General features: G+C 44.1%; 1 protein-coding gene across 3 annotated transcripts in view; it reads left to right on the top strand.

The window, feature by feature from the left end:
• The window catches only part of slit2 (slit homolog 2 (Drosophila)), an 84,152-nt gene extending 73,233 nt beyond the window's left edge, over positions 1 to 10,919 (top strand). For 2 of the 3 annotated variants that reach the window (XM_082974018.1, XM_082974017.1), the window contains one exon: positions 5,535 to 10,919. In XM_082974018.1, coding sequence (XP_082830144.1) covers positions 5,535 to 5,800 — 266 coding nt within the window. In that variant the 3' untranslated portion in view covers positions 5,801 to 10,919. The remainder of the gene's footprint in view (positions 1 to 5,534) is intronic. The other variant, XM_082974019.1, reaches the window with a different exon arrangement.
• Positions 10,920 to 20,807: the final 9,888 nt, after the last annotated feature.

Raw genomic sequence — 20,807 nt, 5'->3', positions numbered from 1 at the left:
TTTTACCAACCTCACCTGTCTGCTTGTTTCAACCTCAGTGTTTTACCAACCTCACCTGTCAGCTTGTTTCAACCTCAGTGTTTTACCAACCTCACCTGTCTGCTTGTTTCAACCTCAGTGTTTTACCAACCTCACCTGTCAGCTTGTTTCAACCTCAGTGTTTTACCAACCTCACCTGTCTGCTGGTTTCAACCTCAGTGTTTTACCAACCTCACCTGTCTGCTTGTTTCAACCTCAGTGTTTTACCAACCTCACCTGTCTGCTTGTTTCAACCTCAGTGTTTTACCAACCTCACCTGTCTGCTTGTTTCAACCTCAGTGTTTTACCAACCTCACCTGTCTGCTTGTTTCAACCTGTCAGTGTTTTACCAACCTCACCTGTCAGCTTGTTTCAACCTCAGTGTTTTACCAACCTCACCTGTCTGCTTGTTTCAACCTGTCAGTGTTTTACCAACCTCACCTGTCTGCTTGTTTCAACCTCAGTGTTTTACCAACCTCACCTGTCTGCTTGTTTCAACCTCAGTGTTTTACCAACCTCACCTGTCAGCTTGTTTCAACCTCAGTCAAGTGTTTTACCAACCTCACCTGTCTGCTTGTTTCAACCTCAGTGTTTTACCAACCTCACCTGTCAGCTTGTTTCAACCTGTCAGTGTTTTACCAACCTCACCTGTCTGCTTGTTTCAGCCTCAGTGTTTTACCAACCTCACCTGTCTGCTTGTTTCAACCTCAGTGTTTTACCAACCTCACCTGTCTGCTTGTTTCAACCTCAGTGTTTTACCAACCTCACCTGTCTGCTTGTTTCAACCTCAGTGTTTTACCAACCTCACCTGTCTGCTTGTTTCAACCTCAGTGTTTTACCAACCTCACCTGTCAGCTTGCTTCAACCTGTCAGTGTTTTACCAACCTCACCTGTCTGCTTGTTTCAGCCTCAGTGTTTTACCAACCTCACCTGTCTGCTTGTTTCAAACTCAGTGTTTTACCAACCTCACCTGTCTGCTTGTTTCAACCTCAGTGTTTTACCAACCTCACCTGTCTGCTGGTTTCAACCTGTCAGTGTTTTACCAACCTCACCTGTCTGCTTGTTTCAACCTGTCAGTGTTTTACCAACCTCACCTGTCTGCTTGTTTCAACCTCAGTCAGGGTTTTACCAACCTCACCTGTCAGCTTGTTTCAACCTCAGTGTTTTACCAACCTCACCTGTCTGCTGGTTTCAACCTCAGTGTTTCACCAACCTCACCTGTCTGCTGGTTTCAACCTCAGTGTTTCACCAACCTCACCTGTCAGCTTGTTTCAACCTGTCAGTGTTTTACCAACCTCACCTGTCTGCTTGTTTCAACCTCAGTGTTTTACCAACCTCACCTGTCTGCTTGTTTCAACCTCAGTGTTTTACCAACCTCACCTGTCTGCTTGTTTCAACCTGTCAGTGTTTTACCAACCTCACCTGTCTGCTTGTTTCAACCTCAGTGTTTTACCAACCTCACCTGTCTGCTTGTTTCAACCTCAGTGTTTTACCAACCTCACCTGTCAGCTTGTTTCAACCTCAGTGTTTCACCAACCTCACCTGTCTGCTGGTTTCAACCTCAGTGTTTTACCAACCTCACCTGTCTGCTGGTTTCAACCTCAGTGTTTTACCAACCTCACCTGTCTGCTGGTTTCAACCTCAGTCAGTGTTTTACCAACCTCACCTGTCTGCTTGTTTAAACCTCAGTGTTTTACCAACCTCACCTGTCTGCTTGTTTCAACCTGTCAGTGTTTTACCAACCTCACCTGTCAGCTTGTTTCAACCTCAGTGTTTTACCAACCTCACCTGTCTGCTTGTTTCAACCTGTCAGTGTTTTACCAACCTCACCTGTCTGCTTGTTTCAACCTCAGTGTTTTACCAACCTCACCTGTCTGCTTGTTTCAACCTCAGTGTTTTACCAACCTCACCTGTCAGCTTGTTTCAACCTCAGTCAAGTGTTTTACCAACCTCACCTGTCTGCTTGTTTCAACCTCAGTGTTTTACCAACCTCACCTGTCAGCTTGTTTCAACCTGTCAGTGTTTTACCAACCTCACCTGTCTGCTTGTTTCAGCCTCAGTGTTTTACCAACCTCACCTGTCTGCTTGTTTCAACCTCAGTGTTTTACCAACCTCACCTGTCTGCTTGTTTCAACCTCAGTGTTTTACCAACCTCACCTGTCTGCTGGTTTCAACCTGTCAGTGTTTTACCAACCTCACCTGTCTGCTTGTTTCAACCTGTCAGTGTTTTACCAACCTCACCTGTCTGCTTGTTTCAACCTCAGTCAGTGTTTTACCAACCTCACCTGTCAGCTTGTTTCAACCTCAGTGTTTTACCAACCTCACCTGTCTGCTGGTTTCAACCTCAGTGTTTCACCAACCTCACCTGTCTGCTGGTTTCAACCTCAGTGTTTCACCAACCTCACCTGTCAGCTTGTTTCAACCTGTCAGTGTTTTACCAACCTCACCTGTCTGCTTGTTTCAACCTCAGTGTTTTACCAACCTCACCTGTCAGCTTGTTTCAACCTCAGTGTTTTACCAACCTCACCTGTCTGCTTGTTTCAACCTGTCAGTGTTTTACCAACCTCACCTGTCTGCTTGTTTCAACCTCAGTGTTTTACCAACCTCACCTGTCAGCTTGTTTCAACCTCAGTGTTTTACCAACCTCACCTGTCAGCTTGTTTCAACCTCAGTGTTTTACCAACCTCACCTGTCAGCTTGTTTCAACCTCAGTGTTTTACCAACCTCACCTGTCTGCTTGTTTCAACCTCAGTGTTTTACCAACCTCACCTGTCTGCTTGTTTCAACCTCAGTGTTTTACCAACCTCACCTGTCTGCTGGTTTCAACCTCAGTGTTTTACCAACCTCACCTGTCAGCTTGTTTCAACCTCAGTGTTTCACCAACCTCACCTGTCTGCTGGTTTCAACCTCAGTGTTTTACCAACCTCACCTGTCTGCTGGTTTCAACCTCAGTGTTTTACCAACCTCACCTGTCTGCTGGTTTCAACCTCAGTGTTTTACCAACCTCACCTGTCTGCTTGTTTAAACCTCAGTGTTTTACCAACCTCACCTGTCTGCTTGTTTCAACCTGTCAGTGTTTTACCAACCTCACCTGTCAGCTTGTTTCAACCTCAGTGTTTTACCAACCTCACCTGTCTGCTTGTTTCAACCTGTCAGTGTTTTACCAACCTCACCTGTCTGCTTGTTTCAACCTCAGTGTTTTACCAACCTCACCTGTCTGCTTGTTTCAACCTCAGTGTTTTACCAACCTCACCTGTCAGCTTGTTTCAACCTCAGTCAAGTGTTTTACCAACCTCACCTGTCTGCTTGTTTCAACCTCAGTGTTTTACCAACCTCACCTGTCAGCTTGTTTCAACCTGTCAGTGTTTTACCAACCTCACCTGTCTGCTTGTTTCAGCCTCAGTGTTTTACCAACCTCACCTGTCTGCTTGTTTCAACCTCAGTGTTTTACCAACCTCACCTGTCTGCTTGTTTCAACCTCAGTGTTTTACCAACCTCACCTGTCTGCTGGTTTCAACCTGTCAGTGTTTTACCAACCTCACCTGTCTGCTTGTTTCAACCTGTCAGTGTTTTACCAACCTCACCTGTCTGCTTGTTTCAACCTCAGTCAGTGTTTTACCAACCTCACCTGTCAGCTTGTTTCAACCTCAGTGTTTTACCAACCTCACCTGTCTGCTGGTTTCAACCTCAGTGTTTCACCAACCTCACCTGTCTGCTGGTTTCAACCTCAGTGTTTCACCAACCTCACCTGTCAGCTTGTTTCAACCTGTCAGTGTTTTACCAACCTCACCTGTCTGCTTGTTTCAACCTCAGTGTTTTACCAACCTCACCTGTCAGCTTGTTTCAACCTCAGTGTTTTACCAACCTCACCTGTCTGCTTGTTTCAACCTGTCAGTGTTTTACCAACCTCACCTGTCTGCTTGTTTCAACCTCAGTGTTTTACCAACCTCACCTGTCAGCTTGTTTCAACCTGTCAGTGTTTTACCAACCTCACCTGTCTGCTTGTTTCAACCTCAGTGTTTTACCAACCTCACCTGTCAGCTTGTTTCAACCTCAGTGTTTTACCAACCTCACCTGTCTGCTTGTTTCAACCTGTCAGTGTTTTACCAACCTCACCTGTCTGCTTGTTTCAACCTCAGTGTTTTACCAACCTCACCTGTCAGCTTGTTTCAACCTCAGTGTTTTACCAACCTCACCTGTCAGCTTGTTTCAACCTCAGTGTTTTACCAACCTCACCTGTCAGCTTGTTTCAACCTCAGTGTTTTACCAACCTCACCTGTCTGCTTGTTTCAACCTCAGTGTTTTACCAACCTCACCTGTCTGCTTGTTTCAACCTCAGTGTTTTACCAACCTCACCTGTCAGCTTGTTTCAACCTCAGTGTTTTACCAACCTCACCTGTCTGCTTGTTTCAACCTCAGTGTTTTACCAACCTCACCTGTCAGATTGTTTCAACCTCAGTGTTTTACCAACCTCACCTGTCTGCTTGTTTCAACCTCAGTGTTTTACCAACCTCACCTGTCAGCTTGTTTCAACCTCAGTGTTTTACCAACCTCACCTGTCAGCTTGTTTCAACCTCAGTGTTTTACCAAACTCACCTGTCTGCTTGTTTCAACCTCAGTGTTTTACCAACCTCACCTGTCTGCTTGTTTCAACCTCAGTGTTTTACCAACCTCACCTGTCTGCTTGTTTCAACCTGTCAGTGTTTTACCAACCTCACCTGTCTGCTTGTTTCAACCTCAGTGTTTTACCAACCTCACCTGTCTGCTGGTTTCAACCTGTCAGTGTTTAACCAACCTCACCTGTCTGCTTGTTTCAACCTCAGTGTTTTACCAACCTCACCTGTCAGCTTGTTTCAACCTCAGTGTTTTACCAACCTCACCTGTCTGCTTGTTTCAACCTGTCAGTGTTTCACCAACCTCACCTGTCTGCTTGTTTCAACCTCAGTGTTTTACCAACCTCACTTGTCTCCTGGTTTCAACCTCAGTGTTTTACCAACCTCACCTGTCTGCTTGTTTCAACCTCAGTCAGTGTTTTACCAACTCGCATCCTCTGCTCTCTCCTTTCACACTCTTCCTTCCTTGTTCCTCCCTCCCTCCATCAATCCACACCTCTCATTTCTCTCCCTCTCTGTCATCTATTCCTCTAACTACCCCCCCTCCCCCTCTGAGCCCCTCTTCTCTCTCTCTCTCTAATCCCCTTCTTCTCTCTCTCCCTCTCTAATCCCTTCTTCTCTCTCTCCCTCTCTAATCCCTTCCTCTCTCTCTCTCTCTCCAAGCCCTTCCTCTCTCTCTCCCTCTCTAATCCCTTCCTCTCTCTCTCCCTCTCTAATCCCTTCTTCTCTCTCTCTCTCTAAACCCTTCTCTCTCTCTCTCCCTCTCTAATCCCTTCTTCTCTCTCCCTCTCTAATCCCTTCTTCTCTCTCCCTCTCTAATCCCTTCCTCTCTCTCTCTCTCTAAGACTCTCTCCCTCTCTAATCCCTTCCTCTCTCTCTCTCTCTCTCTCTCTTCCCCTGTAGAGGTGGTCTGTCGAGGGGAACGGCTCCGAGATGTCTACCAGCTCCAGAGGGGCTATTCGGCGTGTGAAACCCAGGAGAAGATCTCTCGTCTAGAGTGCCGCGGCTCCTGTCCGGAGGGGGCTGAAGGGAGGGGCGGGAGCGGCTGCTGCAGCCCTTTACGTTCCAAACGTAGGAAATACACCTTCCACTGCACCGACGGCTCCTCCTTCGTACAGGAAGTGGAGAAGGTGGTGAAGTGCGGCTGTACAAAGTGTCCTCCCTCGTAAAACGTCCCCCTCCCCCCTGTACCCTGGGATGAAAGGTTCCACCTCCTGTTCCTGTCTCTCCCTGGAAGGAAACCCGTCCATCCGTCTCTCCTCCTCAGGCCTCATCCCCCTCTCATCCTCCTCCTCTGACCTCATCCCTCTCTCCTCCTCCAACCTCATCCCCCTCTCCTCCTCTGACCTCATCCCCCTCTCTCCTCCTCCGACCTCATCCCCCTCTCCTCCTCCGATCTCATCCCTCTCTCCTCCTCCGACCTCATCCCTCTCTCCTCCTCTGACCTCATCCCCCTCTCCTCCTCAGGCCTCATCCCCCTCTCTCCTCCGATTTCATCCCTCTCTCCTCCTCCGACTTCATCCCCCTCTCTCCTCCGACCTCATCCCCCTCTCATCCTCCTCCGAACTCATCCCCTTCTCCTCCTCCGACCTCATCCCCTCTCCTCCTCCGATCTCATCCCTCTCTCCTCCTCCGACCTCATCCCCCTCTCCTCCTCCGACCTCATCCCCCTCTCCTCCTCCGACCTCATCCCTCTCTCCTCCTCCGACCTCATCCTCCTGTCCTCCTCCTCCAACCTCATCCTTCTCTCCTCCTCAACCTCATCCCTCTCTCCTCCTCCGACCTCATCCCCCTCTCCTCCTCCGACCTCATCCCCCTCTCCTCCTCCGACCTCACCCCCCTCTCCTCCTCCGACCTCATCCCTCTCTCCTCCGACCTCATCCCCCCTCTCCTCCTCCGACCTCATCCTCCTCTCCTCCTCCTCCGACCTTATCCCCCTCCCCCTCTCCTCCTCTGACCTCATCCCTCTCTCCTCATCCCCCTCTCTCCTCCTCCGACCTCATCCCTCTCTCCTCCTCTTCCGATCTCATCCTTCTCTCCTCCTCCGACCTCATCCCCTTCTCCTCCTCCGACCTCATCCCTCTCTCCTCCTCTGACCTCATCCCTCTCTCCTCCTCCGACCTCATCCTCCTCTCCTCCTCCTCCGACCTCATCCCCCTCTCCTCTTCCTCCGACCTCATCCCCCTCTCCTCCTCCTCATCCCTCTCTCCTCCTCTGACCTCATCCCTCTCTCCTCCTCCGACCTCATCCCTCTCTCCTCCTCCGACCTCATCCCTCTCTCCTCCTCTTCCGACCTCATCCCTCTCTCCTCCTCTTCCGACCTCATCCTTCTCTCCTCCTCCGACCTCATCCCCCTCTCCTCCTCCGACCTCATCCCCCTCTCCTCCTCCGACCTCATCCCTCTCTCCTCCTCCGACCTCATCCTCCTCTCCTCCTCCTCCGACCTCACCCCCCTCTCCTCCTCCGACCTCATCCCTCTCCTCCAACCTCATCCCTCTCTCCTCCTCCGACCTCATCCTCCTCTCCTCCTCCTCTGACCTCATCCCCCTCTCCTCTTCCTCATCCCTCTCTCCTCCTCCGACCTCATTCCCCTCTCATCCTCCGACTTCATCTCCCTCTCCTCCTCCTCCTCCTCATCCCTCTCTCCTCCTCCGACTTAATCCTCCTCTCCTCTTCCTCCGACCTCATCCCCCTCTCCTCCTCTGACCTCATCCTCCTCTCCTCCTCCGACCTCATCCCCCTCTCCTCCGACCTCATTCCCCTCTCATCCTCCGACTTCATCCCCCTCTCCTCCGCCTCCTCCTCATCCCCCTCTCCTCCTCCTCCGACCTCATCCCTCTCCTCCTCCTCCAACCTCATCCCCCTCTCCTCCTCCTCCTCCTCCTCATCCCCCTCTCCTCCTCCTCCTCCGACCTCATCCCTCTCCTCCTCCTCCAACCTCATCCCCCTCTCCTCCTCCTCCTCCGACCTCATTCCCCTCTCATCCTCCGACTTCATCCCCCTCTCCTCCGCCTCCTCCTCATCCCTCTCCTCCTCCTCCTCCTCCGACCTCATCCCTCTCCTCCTCCTCCTCCGACCTCATCCCCCTTCTTTTTGTAAACCCCCCCCCCCCCCCCCCCCGAAAAGTCAAGACGAAACAAAGGAAAAACTACAGCAGCAGCAGCAGACAGAAAAAGAAATGTCCGTTGCTGGACTGTGGCCTCACCGCATCAGAGGAGATGTTGAATTATATTGTAAAATATAAGACTTATTTTTATTATCAAGCCGGGAGAAAACAAGACTCTCTGTTCCTTCTTTTCCCGTTTCGGCACGATGACGAGCGGCGTTCCACTGACGGATGACCACTTCCTGTTGTGTACTTCCTGTTTCCTGTGTTATAGGAGTCCTCTATTAACCGTAGTACTACACACACACACTACACAAACACCAGGTGGCGCTGTTCTGGTCTCAGGTCAGGGGGAGACAGAGGTAACACAACACACACACAACACACACACACACACACACACACACACACACACACACACACACACACACACACCACACACACACACACACACACACACACACACACACACACCACACACACACAACACACAACACACACACACACACACACACACACACACACACACACAAAACACACACACACACACAAAACACACACACAACACACACACACACACCACACACACACACACACACACACACACAACACACACACAGAGACACACACAACACACACACACACACACACACACACACACACACAAAACACACACACACACACAAAACACACACACAACACACACACACACACCACACACACACACACACACACACACAACACACACACAGAGACACACACACACACACACACACACACACACAACACACACACACACACACACACACACAACACACACACAGAGACACACACACACACACACACACAACACACACACACACACACACACACACACACACACAACACAACACAACACAACACAACACAACACAACACAACACAACACACACACACACACACACACACAGACACACACACAACACACACACACACACACAGACACACACACAGACGTGTAGATGGTGTAGTTATGTTTTGATAATTATTTAGGTTTAATCCTCAGCCCCAGTGCCTCCTCTCCTCTACCTGCCTGACTATTTTTAATATATATTAATTTATATTTCTCCTTTTTTATTTTTGTATTAAAGGCAGTGAAGATCGACTAGATTAACTAGATTAACTAGATTAACTAGATTAACTAGATTAACTAGATTGACTAGATTAACTAGATTAACTAGATTGACTAGATTAACTAGATTAACTAGATTGACTAGATTAACTAGATTAACTAGATTAACTAGATTAACTAACAACATATCGTGTCCTGTTTTGGGGGGGTTTTTGGGGGAGGGAAGAGGGTTTAGGAGAGAAGTTATTGATCGTGTTTTGACCACTGAGTAAAACTATCGTGTTTTTTTTTGTTGTTGTTGCCAGAAGACATAGTTACATTTTTAAATCTTCAAACAAAATGTGACATTGTGATTGAGGACATTTATTGTATATTTCTGTGGCCGTGTTGTTCCTCAGACTTTGTACTGTGCCATGATGATGATGATGATGATGATGATGATGAAGAGTAATAAGAAGTGTATAGTTCATTTATCTGACGTTCATTACATCACCTGATCCTAGACGTGTTGATGGTGTAGATTACATCACCTGATCCTAGACATGTTGTAGATTACACCACCTGATCCTAGACATGTTGATGGTGTAGATTACATCACCTGATCCTAGACATGGTGTAGATTACATCACCTGATCCTAGACATGGTGTAGATTACATCACCTGATCCTAGACATGGTGTAGATTACATCACCTGATCCTAGACATGTTGTAGATTACATCACCTGATCCTAGACATGTTGATGGTGTAGATTACATTATCACCTGATCCTAGACATGTTGATGGTGTAGATTACACCACCTGATCCTAGACATGTTGTAGATTACACCACCTGATCCTAGACATGTTGTAGATTACATCACCTGATCCTAGACATGTTGTAGATTACATCACCTGATCCTAGACATGTTGATGGTGTAGATTACACCACCTGATCCTAGACATGTTGTAGATTACACCACCTGATCCTAGACATGTTGTAGATTACATCACCTGATCCTAGACATGTTGTAGATTACATCACCTGATCCTAGACATGTTGATGGTGTAGATTACACCACCTGATCCTAGACATGTTGTAGATTACACCACCTGATCCTAGACATGTTGTAGATTACGTCACCTGATCCTAGACATGTTGTAGATTACATCACCTGATCCTAGACATGGTGTAGATTACATCACCTGATCCTAGACATGGTGTAGATTACATCACCTGATCCTAGACATGTTGATGGTGTAGATTACATCACCTGATCCTAGACATGGTGTAGATTACATCACCTGATCCTAGACATGGTGTAGATTACACCACCTGATCCTAGACATGGTGTAGATTACACCACCTGATCCTAGACATGGTGTAGATTACATCACCTGATCCTAGACATGGTGTAGATTACACCACCTGATCCTAGACATGGTGTAGATTACATCACCTGATCCTAGACATGTTGATGGTGTAGATTACACCACCTGATCCTAGACATGTTGATGGTGTAGATTACATCACCTGATCCTAGACATGTTGTAGATTACACCACCTGATCCTAGACATGGTGTAGATTACACCACCTGATCCTAGACATGGTGTAGATTACATCACCTGATCCTAGACATGTTGATGGTGTAGATTACACCACCTGATCCTAGACATGTTGATGGTGTAGATTACATCACCTGATCCTAGACATGTTGTAGATTACACCACCTGATCCTAGACGTGTTTATAACTTTTTAACCAATTTCTGCTTTAAAAAAAATAAAACTGTGACATTTTTTTTTTTTTCTAAATGAAACTACCTTGTTAGCCACCCGGTGTTGCTATGACGATGTTTAAACGTGTTGCTGCTAAGGTTTTGTACCCGTAGACTTCCTGATCTGGATGGATCTTAGTACTCCCTGTCCCTCAGTAGGGACTTCCTCCTTGTGTAACAGATAAATATGTCCCCCTCCCCCCCATCTTCCTCTGTGCGTTGTGCTTTATCTCCCCCCCCCCACCCCCCCACCGAGACTAATATCAGTTCCTGACTGGTGTTTGTTTATTAATAAACAACAATATTTACCTCCAGACTCGGCGTGTTGCTTTCTTTACAAAATGTTCACCCCTAGACTACACCGGATTATTGGGACGCACCCCTAGACTACACCGGACTATTGGGACGCACCCCTAGACTACACCGGATTATTGGGACGCACCCCTAGACTACACCGGATTATTGGGACGCACCCCTAAACTACACCGGACTATTGGGACGCACCCCTAGACTACACTGGACTATTGGGACGCACCCCTAGACTACACCGGACTATTGGGACGCACCCCTAGACTACACCGGACTATTGGGACGCACCCCTAAACTACACCGGACTATTGGGACGCACCCCTGGACTACACCGGACTATTGGGACGCACCCCTAAACTACACCGGACTATTGGGACGCACCCCTAGACTACACCGGATTATTGGGACGCACCCCTAAACTACACCGGACAATTGGGACGCACCCCTAAACTACACCGGACTATTGGGACGCACCCCTAGACTACACCGGATTATTGGGACGCACCCCTAAACTACACCGGACAATTGGGACGCACCCCTAGACTACACTGGACTATTGGGACGCACCCCTAGACTACACTGGACTATTGGGACGCAACCCTAAACTACACCGGACTATTGGGACGCACCCCTAAACTACACTAGACTATTGGGACGCACCCCTAAACTACACTGGATTATTGGGACGCACCCCCAGACTACACCGGACTATTGGGACGCACCCCTAGACTACACCGGATTATTGGGACGCACCCCTAGACTACACTGGACTATTGGGACGCAACCCTAAACTACACCGGACTATTGGGACGCACCCCTAGACTACACCGGATTATTGGGACGCACCCCTAAACTACACCGGACAATTGGGACGCACCCCTAGACTACACCGGACTATTGGGACGCAGCCCTAAACTACACTAGACTATTGGGACGCAGCCCTAAACTACACTAGAAACTATTGAGACTCACCCCTAGACTACACTAGACTATTGAGACTCACCCCTAGACTACACTAGACTATTGAGACTCACCCCTGGACTACACTATAGACTATTGAGACTCACCCCTAGACTACACTACAGACTATTGAGACTCACCCCTAGACTACACTACAGACTATTGAGACTCACCCCTGGACTACACTAGAGACTATTGAGACTCACCCCTGGACTACACTACAGACTATTGAGACTCACCCCTGGACTACACTAGATACTATTGAGACTCACCCCTGGACTACACTAGATACTATTGAGACTTGCCCCTGGACTACACTACAGACTGAGACTCACCCCAAGACTACACTACAGACTATTGAGACTCACCCCTAGACTACAGACTATTGAGACTCACCCCTGGACTACACTAGATACTATTGAGACTTGCCCCTGGACTACACCAGACTATTGACACTCACCCCTGGACTACACTCCAGACTGAGACTCACCCCTGGACTACAGACTATTGAGACTCACCCCTGGACTACACTACAGACTATTGAGACTCACCCCTAGACTACACTACAGACTGAGACTCACCCCTAGACTAAACCAGACTATTGAGACTCACCCCTGGACTACACTACAGACTATTGAGACTCACCCCTGGACTACACTACAGATTATTGAGACTCACCCCTAGACTACAGACTATTGAGACTCACCCCTGGACTACACTACAGACTATTGAGACTTGCCCCTGGACTACACTACAGACTATTGAGACTCACCCCTAGACTACAGACTATTGAGACTCACCCCTGGACTACACTACAGACTATTGAGACTCGCCCCTGGACTACACTACAGACTATTGAGACTCACCCCTGGACTACACTACAGACTATTGAGACTCACCCCTAGACTACAGACTATTGAGACTCACCCCTGGACTACACTACAGACTATTGAGACTCGCCCCTGGACTACACTACAGACTGAGACGAGCTCTTTGATTAGCACAAGCGTTTCCCCACCCAGCCGGGATAAAACACCCATCACTCAAATGTCATAATTATTAATTTATGCAATGATTTTATTTAACACACATATGACCAGATCCATGAAAATAAACGAGGACAAAGAAAAAAAAAACTTTTTTTTTTTAAATCAACATGTAACCAGATTAAAGTTAATGGATGGATGTTTGGGAGAATGAAAATACGACCTATTTCCCCCCCCCCCACAGGTAAAAGTCCAGTGCTCAGTCCGATCTCGTCCTGTGTCAATTCATTAGTAGGCAAACATCCTCCATAGATTCCTTTGAATCAGCTGTTGCATTGTGGGAGGGGGGGGGGGGAAGGAGCATGGACACAGTTAAAAACAATATGCTACTTTATCTAGAAAATATCTTGTTCAACTTACTTCATTTGTTTTGACCACTTTTATTTTGTGGGTCCACCCCCCCCCCCAAAAAAAAATAAAGAGCTTTTCATTTCATACAAGCATATTTTCGTCTATGTTTCACTCTCCTCGCCGGCTCTACCTTGATGACCTTTGACCATTTTCCCCAAAAAGGAGGCAGGAGTCGAACACAAATCCAATAGAGAAAAGACTTTGGTCAAATATCTCCCCCCCCCCCCCCCCCCCCCCCAAAAAAAAACCGGTCGTCATCCTCCATTTTAAGAAACAAAACTGACCGTAGATGAAAGTCGAAGGCCGTGTCGGAGAGCGTCAAGGTGACTGCTGACCGACCGACCGACCGACTGGTCTACAAATCATCATAAATAACTGTTAAAAGGAATTTAATATCTTGATGATAATAATCAATAATCAATTCGCCTTGACTAATGCCCAAGGTTTGTAAGACAATGGGTTATAATAATTAGGCAAGGACTCAGCTTTCTGCAAAAGGTTTCTGTAGCTTTATTCATGAGAACGTTCTGAGGTCAGGATAACAAAACAGTCATTATATAGTTCTTGCTAACTTACGCACATGCATTTACACACAAACTGTTGGTGACCTGCAACCCCCATAAACTTCTCACGCTGTTTATCACTATCCAGAGCTCAGCCTGTTCCTTTCCTTCAAGGTTAGGAACTCTCTGAAGCTTTTACTCCCTTGACCATCTGCCTCTCTATCTCTCTATACTAATTGCACACACACATTTCTTTCCCTCTCCAGTGGTTCCTGGACTTTCCGGAACTAATCAGACCAATCGATCCCTACATTGATCATTACATTGATTATTCATTAATAACCATGCCCCGTATGACTAATAATTCATCATGGTTTATTGATTCATTTACCTTTATTAGATAATTCTCTTATCAATCAGTAGGTGTCTTTTCAGCCTGCTTCCAATGTCTTCAGCCCTCTGCTCTGCTTTCACTGTAGATTACTGTATTATTATTAATAGTATTATTATTATTATTATTATCATCATTATTATCATTATCTTTATTATTATTATTACTGTTATCATCATTATTATCATTATCTTTATTATTATTATTATTTCTATTATCATTATTATTATTATCATCATTATTATTATCATCATTATTATCATTATCATTATTAATATTACTGTTATCATCATTATTATCATTATCTTTATTATTATTATTATTACTGTTATCATTATTATTATTATCGCTATTATTATTGTTGTCATTATTAATGTTATCGCTGTTATTATTATGATTGTTATTACAATATTATTATTATTAATATTATTATTGTTAACATTATTATTATTGCTATTATTAATATTAATATTATTATCATTATTATCATCGTTATCATTATTCTTCATTATCATTATCAGTATTATTATTATTATTATCATTATTATTATCATCATCATCATTATTATTATTATTATTATTATTATCATCATTATTATTATTATTATCATTATTATTATTATCATTATTATTATTATCATTATTATTATCATCATTATTATTATTATTATTATTATTATCATCACTATTATTATCATTATTATTATCGTTATCATTATTATTATCATCATTATTATTATTATTATTATCATTATCATTATTATTATTATCATTATCATTATTATTATTATTCTTATCATTATTATTATCATCATCATCATTATTATTATTATTATTATTATTATCATCATTATTATTATTATTATCATTATTATTATTATTATTATCATTATTATTATTATCATTATTATTATTATTATTATTATTATTTATTTAACCTTCTAAAAGTATAGTACACTACTTAGGCAACCTATTCCATATATACAGTATAGTGCACTGCTTAGGCACCCTATTCCCTATATACAGTATAGTGCACTGCTTAGGCACCCTATTCCCTATATACAGTATAGTGCACTGCTTAGGCACCCTATTCCCTATATACAGTATAGTGCACTGCTTAGGCACCCTATTCCCTATATACAGTATAGTGCACTGCTTAGGCACCCTATTCCCTATATACAGTTTATTTTAATGTAACCTTTATTTAACTAGGCAAGTCAGTTAAGAATAAATTATTATTTACAATGAAGGCCGACACCGGCCAAACTCGGACGAGTGGGACTCCCACTCACGGGCCAGTTGTGATCCAGCCATGATTCGAACCAGTAATTATCTTAAAGTCATTGATTCAGTGTGGTAATTATCTTTAAGTCATTGATTCAGTGTGGTAATGATCTTTAAGTCATTGATTCAGTGTGGTAATTATCTTAACAATGTGAAGTGGAAGTGGGTCCAACCTGTTTCTTTCTCCCCTCCTGAGCCGACCACACCTCCCTTTCATCACTCTCTCTCTCTCTCTCTCTCTCTCTCTCTCTCTCTCTCTCTCTCTCGCCATCTCTATTTCTCTCCATCTTTCTCTCTCTCTCTAAATTGTGAATCTGATTGGCCCTGGTGAAGCTACAACAACAATTCTGCACCACTATAAAAATATGCTGTCAAGCAATCACCTACACATATGGGTTTATACCTATAGCATCCCATTAATAACAGATGGCAACAGTTAACCTACATCTATGGGTTTATACCTATAGTGTCCCATTAATAACAGATGGCAACAGTTAGCCTACATCTATGGGTTTATACCTATAGCGTCCCATTAATAACAGATGGCAACAGTTAACCTACATCTATGGGTTTATACCTATAGTGTCCCATTAATAACAGATGGCAACAGTTAGCCTACATCTATGGGTTTATACCTATAGTATCCCATTAATAACAGATGGAGATTTCAATTGCATAGTTAGGTCTAGGACTACTAATGTCTTGAAATAGGAAGAAAAATATAAATACAATTTGAACAAGCAATCATGACAGTCAAATTCACCGAAGCTGCTTCTTACCTGAGAATATCAGAGACGTTGTGTCGGCTAGGACCTGTAGACTACTCGGATGAGAAAGTACGCACCAATAACTTCACCTCTCTTTCTGAGAACTAAAGATGATCAACTCCTGGGCAGCGGGGGTTTTGTACGATGACGGAAAATGAGACTTGGAATTTTTTTCTAACATGCTGGCCTCGTTTTTCCACTGCCATTCATGAGCGTCAATCACGCCTTTCAATAAAATGTATCCACCTACAAGACCCGCAAAACGACTAACCAAAATCAAAAAGTGACTCTTAGACCACGTTAACCAAAAACCCCACCCTCAGTGTTATGATGTTTGTTCAAACCCAGATGAAGACAAACAACAAATACAAAGTGAGGGATCAATCACATTTATTCATAAAGCCCTTCTTACATCAGCTGACGTCACAAAGTGCTGTACAGAAACCCAGCCTAAAACCCCACACAGCAATGCAGATGTAGAAGCACAGTGGCTAGTAAAAACTCCCTAGAAAGGCAAGAACCTAGGAAGAAACCTAGAGAGGACCCAGGCTCTGAGGGGTGGGCCAGTTCTCTTCCGGCTGTGCTGGGTGGAGATTAGAAACCTAGAGAGGAACCAGGCTCTGAGGGGTGGGCCAGTCTTCTTCTGGCTGTGCTGGGTGGAGATTAGAAACCTAGAGAGGAACCAGGCTCTGAGGGGTGGGCCAGTCCTCTTCCGGCTGTGCTGGGTGGAGATTAGAAACCTAGAGAGGAACCAGGCTCTGAGGGGTGGAGATTAGAAACCTAGAGAGGAACCAGGCTCTGAGGGGTGGGCCAGTCCTCTTCTGGCTGTGCCAGATAGAGATTTAAGAGTAGGCTACATGTGGCCATCAAGGTCCCATGAACAGGTCAGGGTTCAATAGTCGCAGGTAGAACAGCAGAAAGTGGATCCCGTCTAAAGTTACCTCCGGACAGGGCCAACCAGGCAGGATACCCACAGCCAACTCACTAACAACTATCAGGTCCTAATGTCCTGGTACCCAACTCACTAACGACTATCAGGTCCTAATGTCCTGGTACCCAACTCACTAACGACTATCAGGTCCTAATGTCCTGGTACCCAACTCACTAACGACCATCAGGTCCTAATGTCCTGGTACCCAACTCACTAACGACTATCAGGTCCTAATGTCCTGGTACCCAACTCACTAACGACTATCAGGTCCTAATGTCCTGGTACCCAACTCACTAACGACTATCAGGTCCTAATGTCCTGGTACCCAACTCACTAACGACCATCAGGTCCTAATGTCCTGGTACCCAACTCACTAACGACTATCAGGTCCTAATGTCCTGGTACCCAACTCACTAACGACCATCAGGTCCTAATGTCCTGGTACCCAACTCACTAACGACCATCAGGTCCTAATATCCTGGTACCCAACTCACTAACGACTATCAGGTCCTAATGTCCTGGTACCCAACTCACTAACGACCATCAGGTCCTAATGGCCTGGTACCCAACTCACTAACGACTATCAGGTCCTAATGTCCTGGTACCCAACTCACTAACGACCATCAGGTCCTAATGTCCTGGTACCCAACTCACTAACGACCATCAGGTCCTAATGTCCTGGTACCCAACTCACTAATGACTATCAGGTCCTAATGTCCTGGTACCCAACTCACTAACGACTATCAGGTCCTAATGTCCTGGTACCCAACTCACTAACGACCATCAGGTCCTAATGTCCTGGTACCCAACTCACTAACGACTATCAGGTCCTAATGTCCTGGTACCCAACTCACTAACGACCATCAGGTCCTAATGTCCTGGTACCCAACTCACTAACGACCATCAGGTCCTAATATCCTGGTACCCAACTCACTAACGACTATCAGGTCCTAATGTCCTGGTACCCAACTCACTAACGACCATCAGGTCCTAATGGCCTGGTACCCAACTCACTAACGACTATCAGGTCCTAATGTCCTGGTACCCAAATGTATTTACTGGTTGATGTATTGACTGGTTGATGTATTGACTGGTTGATGTATTGACTGGTTGATGTATTGACTGGTTGATGTATTGACTGGTTGATGTATTGACTGGTTGATGTATTGACTGGTTGATGTATTGACTGGTTGATGTATTGACTGGTTGATTTATTGACTGGTTGATGTCTTGGTTGGTTGATTGATGTTTTTTATTTATTTATTTTATTTAACCAGGTAGGGTAGTGGAGAACAAGTCCTTTATTTAACCAGGTAGGCAAGTTGAGAACAAGTTCTCATTTACAATTGCGACCTGGCCAAGATAAAGCAAAGCAGTTCGACAACATACAACACAGAGTTACACATGGAGTAAAATAAACATACAGTCAATAATACAGTAGAAAAATAAGTCTATATACAATGTGAGCAAATGATGTGAGATAAGGGAGGTAAAGGCAATATATAGGCCATGGTGGTGAAGTAAATACAATATAGCAAGTAAAACACTGGAATGGTAGAATTATAATTTGAAGAAAGTTCAAAGTTAAAATATAAATAATATGGTAAAGGTAAAGATCTAGAGGTAAAGATCTATAGACATTTCACTAGAGGTATAGAACACTAGAACTATAGACATTTCACTAGAGGTATAGAACACTAGAACTATAGACCATTTACTAGAGGTAAAGATCTATAGACCATTCACTAGAGGTAAAGAACTATAGACCATTCACTAGAGGTAAAGAACTATAGAACTATAGACCAATCACTAGATGTATAGATCTATAGACCATTCACTAGAGGTATAGAACTATAGACCATTCACTAGAGGTATAGAACTATAGAACTATAGACCATTCACTAGAGGTATAGAACAATAGACCATTCACTAGAGGTATAGAACTATAGACCATTCACTAGAGGTATAGAACTATAGACCATTCACTAGAACTATAGAACTATAGACCATTCACTAGAGGTATAGAACTATAGAACATTCACTAGATGTATAGAACTATAGACCATTCGCGAGAGGTAAAGATCTATAGACCATTCACTAGAGATAAAGAACTATAGACCATTCACTAGAGGTAAAGAACTATAGACCATTCACTAGAGGTATAGAACTATAGAACTATAGACCATTCACTAGAGGTAAAGAACTATAGAACTATAGACCATTCACTAGAGGTATAGAACTATAGACCATTCACTAGAGGTAAAGATCTATAGACCATTCACTAGAGGTATAGAACTATAGACCATTCACTAGAGGTATAGAACTACAGACCATTCACTAGAGATAGAGAACTATAGACCATTCACTAGAGATAAGGAACTATAGACCATTCACTAGAGGTAAAGAACTATAGACCATTCACTACAGGTAAAATACTATAGACCATTCACTAGAGGTAAAGATCTATAGACCATTCACTAGAACTATAGATCTATAGAACATTCACTAGAGGTATAGAACTATAGACCATTCACTAGAGGTAAAGAACTATAGATCTATAGACCATTCACTAGAGGTAAAGAACTATAGACCATTCACTAGAGGTATAGAACTATAGACCATTCACTAGAACTATAGAACTATAGACCATTCACTAGAGGTATAGAACTATAGAACTATAGACCATTCACTAGATGTATAGAACTATAGACCATTCGCGAGAGGTAAAGATCTATAGACCATTCTCTAGAGATAAAGAACTATGAACCATTCACTAGAGGTAAAGAACTATAGACCATTCACTAGAGGTATAGAACTATAGAACTATAGACCATTCAGTAGAGGTAAAGAACTATAGAACTATAGACCATTCACTAGAGGTATAGAACTATAGACCATTCACTAGAGGTAAAGATCTATAGACCATTCACTAGAGGTAAATAACTATAGACCATTCACTAGAGGTAAAGAACTATAGACCATTCACTAGAGATAAAGAACTATAGACCATTCACTAGAGGTATAGATCTATAGACCATTCACTAGAGGTAAAGAACTATAGACCATTCACTAGAGATAAAGAACTATAGACCATTCACTAGAGGTAAAGAACTATAGACCATTCACTAGAGGTAAAATACTATAGACCATTCACTAGAGGTAAAGATCTATAGACCATTCACTAGAACTATAGATCTATAGAACATTCACTAGAGGTATAGAACAATAGACCATTCACTAGAGGTAAAGAACTATAGATCTATAGACCATTCACTAGAGGTAAAGAACTATAGACCATTCACTAGAGGTATAGAACTATAGACCATTCACTAGAGGTATAGAACTATAGACCATTCGCTAGAGGTATAGAACTATAGACCATTTACTAGAGGTGTAGAACGATAGACCATTCCCTAGAGGTATAGAACTATAGACCATTCACTAGAGGTAAAGATCTATAGACCATTCACTAGAGGTATAGAACTATAGACCATTCACTCGAGGTATAGAACTATAGACCATTCACTAGAGGTAAAGAACTATAGACCATTCACTAGAGGTAAAGATCTATAGACCATTCACTAGAACTATAGATATATAAAACATTCACTAGAGGTATAGAACTATAGACCATTCACAAGAGGTAAAGAACTATAGATCTG

The sequence above is a fragment of the Salmo salar genome, chromosome 04 (assembly GCF_965601325.2).
Source record: "Salmo salar chromosome 04, fSalSal1, whole genome shotgun sequence".
Taxonomy (NCBI): Eukaryota; Metazoa; Chordata; class Actinopteri; order Salmoniformes; family Salmonidae; genus Salmo; species Salmo salar.
This window is presented reverse-complemented; position numbering and strand designations above follow the sequence as displayed.